This window comes from Carya illinoinensis, chromosome 14 (assembly GCF_018687715.1).
Source record: "Carya illinoinensis cultivar Pawnee chromosome 14, C.illinoinensisPawnee_v1, whole genome shotgun sequence".
In the NCBI taxonomy this organism is placed as follows: Eukaryota; Viridiplantae; Streptophyta; class Magnoliopsida; order Fagales; family Juglandaceae; genus Carya; species Carya illinoinensis.
The window spans coordinates 29,925,064-29,931,033 of record NC_056765.1 but is presented as its reverse complement, the minus strand read 5'-3'; the positions used below and the strand labels follow the sequence as shown (position 1 = coordinate 29,931,033).

The window sequence follows — 5,970 nt, the reverse complement described above, 5'->3', positions numbered from 1 at the left end:
AATAATATTTTAATAATTTACTATTATTTCTTTATTTAGCATATCCAACAGTCATATTTTAAAAATCCAATAGTCATATTTGTAATTTTATCTAAACATTTTTTTTCTTTAATATCATTTATTTTAACGGTAATTTTTATCTAATCATCTTTTGATCTAATAACGATTTTAATCTAACGGTTAAAATCTAGATTAATATTTATGTAATGCTACATGTTTAAGAGGCCCAATGTGCATTCTTAGCCCAAACAAATAAAAGGGCCCATGTTTTAAAGTGCGGATTGGGAGTAGAGCATAAGGATATTTTTGGAAGTTTGAAGGTCAAATTTTGAATTTTCAAAAGAATTGTGGTTGGGGTGAAATATAATTTCCCTGAGATATCAAAGAAACGACGCGGTCTTCTTCCTCTTTATGTATAATCGCAGCCCCCATATTTGCCGAATCTCCAAAACTCTAAGACACACGGATTAGAATTGGAGCGTTCTAATAGGGGGGAAAAAGATCCAACTGGGCTTTCTCTCCGGCGCATATCGACCAACATGTTCTACAGAGGGTAAGGCACTTCTTCGATTAGCTTTAGATTTAGATTTTTGGTACACACAAACTCTGATTTCCTATGTGAGTTGGGGTTTTTAACGAGTCTCCTTAATTAATTTTTGTGTTTCTATTTATCCTTCTTAATTATGTATATCCATAGCTTGAATTGGTTTTTTTTTTGCCTTTATAGGGATTTGTTTTTAACTGAAGAACTTGTAGAACTGGGTATTTGTTTCCAGCTTTCACCTAGTTTTGCAGCATAACCCGCCGCTAATTCATTTGGGATATAGATAATCCGTCAAGCGCATGATGTATTACGAGTGAGGTGTTATGATTAACTATTTAAATACGGAAAAATTTGTGTGCGCGAGGTGATAGGTTGAGATGATAAACATGTAGTAGCTGAATTGATCACTACTATTTTATTCTTAAGATGGAAATGATGAAAACGATAAAAAAAGGGGGATTTTTTTTATTTTAATTTTCTTTTTTAAAATCCTGTTTAACAGCCAAAATGTGCTGAAGATGATGCTTTTTTATTGTTTAAAACGTCATTGTTTTATATACTCTATAAATTAACTTTACTTTTATTTACTTAAAATTTGGACAGGAAGGAGGTACATTGTTAAGTGTATGCACAATTTGTATGTTTGTAATTGTTCTCCATGGTTCTAATGTTCGCAGTTCAGCATAGATAAATGTATTTATTTTAAATACTTCCAAGTTCAGCGCATAGATAAATGTGTTTATTTTAAATACTTGAAGTTCAGCAAGATATGATGCAGTCATCTCCCTTTTCTAGATTTTCAGGAGTTGCCCCTTTGAGGCCGTGTTTATGTTCTAAAACAACTTAGTGGGGAAGCCAATGGTTTCTAAATCAAATGACAGATCTTCCTTTGGAATGTGAGGGTGTGACTTATATATTCTAAGGATGCCATATCATTATCTCGTTAAAAAAATAAAGTTAGATTCAGGAAAGCAATGGTCACATGCTATCTCAGTGTTCTTTGAAATAGGTACTGATACTTTTATTTTTTCCTTTTTTGGGTAATAGTTCAGATAATAATACTTATACCCAAAAGAGAAAAAAGAACCCTACAAGCCATGTGAAACTGATCATGAATCTTCAATGAGCGAATTTCTCATCTACCACAACACGGATGTCAGCACATTTTTCGATATTGGCTTCGGTGTACCATATGCTAGTCTAAGGTCATAATCCTTTATATTATCTCGGATTTTTTTGTTAGAAGGGGATGATAGGACGTTAAATGCATGAGGGACCAAGCTTTTTGCACACCCCCTGGGGGCAGCACCATGCTTTAGGAGTAGTGAATTGTTATCCATCCATTTGTGTGGGGTTCTAGAAAAACTTAACTTGGAAATATGTGGTGGAGTATTGCAATGTCTTTTTTCAAACATTTCGAATACATGTAACTAAAAACAATTATTTTCTTTATTGAGCATTGGTGAGCTACTGTAACTTATATTTCTGGAACCCCAAGGGGTTGGCCCAAGTGGTGAAGGCCTTGGTCTTGGGGTATCACTCCCTTCAAGGTCTAAGGTTAAACACCTAATGGGTGCAAACAATCATTTGGTGCCACACCCTTTGGTGAAAAGCCAACGATTTAACAAGTTCTGTGTAAGGAAACTTTCGAAGGTGCGGTGCACTGGATCTAGGTTTACTCTGCAGGAGTGGGTACGAAGGGCCCTGCCTTGGAGAGGTTCCCCAACCTAAAAATAAAGTTTGAAAAAAAAAAAAAAAAACCTTATATTTCGAGTGCACGCTAATCATAGATACATGGAATGTACTTTCAGGCATGAAAGCAGGCTTTGATAATGTTTAGAGTCCTCTCTCAACCTAATTAGCTTTTTGACAGCAATAATATGTTGGGACTGCTTTTCATGGTGAAGGAAGATACCAAAATATAGTAGAAATAAGCAAGGGACTGAACCTAGCTACTGGAAATGTAAGCCGTTAAGGTTTAGAATGTTAATTGAAAAGTGTCCTCCTGGGACACCATGCACCTGACCCGAGCATATGCTTGCTTAGACCTTAAATCGCCTAAAAGAGAATGGTGATAATTAATCCGAGAACTAGGTCAGCATGCAGATTCCCGCACAAACACTCAAATAATTTGTTGAGCCATTTAATCTATGTAGGGTGAGCTAGTAATTGGTTGATGTGCGGGAAAGTCCAAATTCCCAACATTAACAGCTTATGGTTATGGGAATGGATAAGGTTAAACATTATCGCCTGGTTCTCAGGAAGATGAGGCAAAAGAATGGAAATGCTTGAAGATGGATTTTATTGAGCAAAGCATAAAAATAATAGAATACTTGTGTAAGTATTTTCATTTTCATCTGCCCCACGCCCCAAGAACAAAACTAACCCCATTTTCCAGGGCGCAACTTGGGCTCTCTTACAAGATTTTCAGATTTTCTCATGATGTTGAATTTATGTATCTAGCTATCATCATCATTGAATTGGCTTAGAACACATGCTTGTGAAAAATTGACATGGTGGCTTCTTATGAAATCCTACATTTGAACTTTCTATCATCAATCCTGGTGTCCAATGTAATTTTTTTTGAAGTTCCCATTACATATGATACATTTGTATCTCAGAATGTACGTAACAACAAATGAATCTTCTAATATTCCTAGTTGAAGTTTGCATTCCTGATATGCATTTGTACCTTGTAAATCACATCCCATGGGATTGGGTGCTGCAGCCTTTCACTCAACACCCCCATTTTAGGGAGGGGAGTGCCATTTGTAGCATAGTTCATTGGAAACACGGTAGAACTAAGTAATTTTGATTTCTTTGTAGTTTGTGAATGAATCATTGACAAGTTTTCTTTTCTGCTGTCTACATGGATATTGTAACTGGCAGTAAATTTGCTGATGGTGGGGACGGGCGTGAAATGGGTGCAAAACGTCAGCGGGTAGTTGATCAGGGACCTTCTTTCTATGGGACTTCCCCTGGTCCAAGTTTTATGTACAATGCATCTCCTTATCCCTATGTCAATCCATCTCCACCCTTCCCTGTTGTCCGAATTCGCGGTCTTCCATTTGATTGCACAGAAACTGATGTGGCTGAGTTCTTCCATGGTTTGGACATAGTTGATATTCTCTTTGTCCACAATAGTGGCAAGTTTACTGGGGAAGCTTTTTGTGTCTTGGGGTATCCTCTTCAAGTTGATTTTGCGCTTCAAAGGAATAGGCAGAACTTGGGCAGGAGGTATGTTGAGGTTTTCAGGAGTAAGAGGCAGGAATACTATAAGGCAATAGCAAAGGAAGTTTCAGATACTCGGGGTTCACCACATCGAAGGGTCCAAAGGGCTAAATCTTATGATGAGGGGAAGGACTCAGCTGAACACACAGGTGTATTGAGGTTGCGGGGACTGCCATTTTCTGCTGGTAAGGATGATATAATGGAGTTCTTTAAAGACTTTGTTTTGTCAGAAGAAGCAATACATATTACAATGAACTCGGAGGGAAGGCCTACTGGGGAAGCATTTGTGGAGTTTGGAAATGCAGAAGATTCAAAAGCAGCAATGGTTAAAGATAGGATGACTCTTGGGAGTCGATATATAGAATTGTTCCCATCCTCACAGGGGGAATTGGAGGAAGCAGTTTCCAGAGGGAGGTGACTTTGTATTGGAACTTTTCTTTAATTTCCTATTTTGAGAGAAGCCTCTCAAAACTCGTTACTGGACGTGTGTATTTTTATGATCTGAACTTTAACATTGCATTGCTGTCACCTTTTGAAGTCAGAAGATACCTTCACATCGTTTTTTGATGACAGTACTTTCAATTCGTGTATGGAATTGAATATTAGAAGCTATTATGCATGCGTGCATTCTTAGATTGTGCTATATATTTCAATTTTGCTTGTTAATTAGTATTTGACCTTGGCTTTACAAGTGGGTGGATTATTGCTTGAAATAGGCTATAGATGAAATAACCCTAAAGTTTGGTATGATCATCTTTATGGTGGGATTTAATAGTCATATTATTCTAGCGTTCCATAGTGTTTAGCATGGACCATTTGTTTTGGCAACTTGGCTATACCTTCTTGGCATATATGTCTACCAGTTGGTTTAGGCATGAGATGTTTTGCTATTTGTAGTTCTGTTCCTTCAAGGCCCAGCTTGCATATTTTGTTCAAGAATTCATTTTTGCACCGTTAATACGTTCTTATTATGCATAGGAAAATACTTTAGCCACAAAGGGATTACACAAAAGTAAACTTACAAATTGATATGGCTTGATGTGGTACGTGAAATTATAAAATTACTTTTATTATAAAATAGATTTAATGGATTTCATGAAATCACATCAATTTATGAGCTTACTTTGTGTAATCTCTGTGTCTGTAGCAATTCTCACATGCATAACTTGGAGGGCTTAGTTATAGTTTCATGGCTTGCGAGAAGTAGTCTATTAGTAGTTTATCTTATGATATCACAGGTATGGACAATCCTGATGTCATCATGGTTGTTACTATTTAGGATACAATCCTCGTCAATTTGAAATATTGTTTAGGGAATTCTGATGGCTGTTTTTAAAATTTTGAATTCAAATTCTGTTTTGAGAACCTCAAGAGCCAATTTTCAGTGCTCCAATGGGTGTCATTCTAGTTCTATATCCATGAAAGGGCCCCTTATAGATGGATGGATTTATTATATTATTCCTCGTTTAAAATGTGTTTTGTTGAACTCAGCTGTTTAGCAACTGCTTATATTTTTGAAGTATATTCCTCATTTCAAATGCATTTTGGTGAGCCCAGCTGTTGAGCAGTTCTTTATTTTTGTCTTGTTCATTTTGTGGTAAGCTGTTTATAACTTTAGAAATGATATTTATAGTGTTAAGTGTATAAGTTCCGTGCAGTTATTTTAAAAAAAATAACACTTTTATCATCTACCATTCCAATCTAAAGGGTCAACTTTGTGCTGAACTTTCAGTGCAAGTTCAGAAAGAGACTCCTTTGACAAGTTGGTGACCAAACCCGTCAATGTCACACTCGTTCAGGTGCAGCAAACGTAGGGTCTCTTTTTTATTTATTTATTTATTCTCCAATATTATTATAATCTCACAACAAATATTATATTTAAATAATAAATTATACAAGATAAAATTCATGAATTCATGCAATATGAGGTCCAAAAAGACTGGAGGAATGGTAATTTATATGACATTTTGGATGATCAGAAGCAACAAGTAGGGAGTTAAATTGATTATATTTTCTGTTTATAATTAAAGGATAAATGAGGAAGATTCAGATTTAATTAATAACTGTATTTTTCTTTTTTAAGAAGGGAGCGGAGCAACCAATATAGCAACTTTCTCTAGGAGTGATTATAGGAATTTTTTTTCTTGTAAAATATCTAGTTTGAACCGTAACTACTATCTTAAGGGCGAGTAAGT

The 5,970-nt window shown here is 35.8% G+C and overlaps 1 protein-coding gene across 1 annotated transcript; it reads left to right on the top strand.

Moving 5' to 3' along the window:
* Positions 1-358: 358 nt before the first annotated feature.
* LOC122294592 (heterogeneous nuclear ribonucleoprotein H3) lies at positions 359-4,420 on the top strand. Its single transcript, XM_043103475.1, has 2 exons — positions 359-553; positions 3,434-4,420. Exons 1-2 carry the CDS (start codon positions 540-542, stop codon positions 4,191-4,193), a joined length of 774 nt encoding a protein of 257 aa, XP_042959409.1. The 5' UTR covers positions 359-539; the 3' UTR covers positions 4,194-4,420.
* The last annotated feature ends 1,550 nt before the right edge of the window (positions 4,421-5,970 follow it).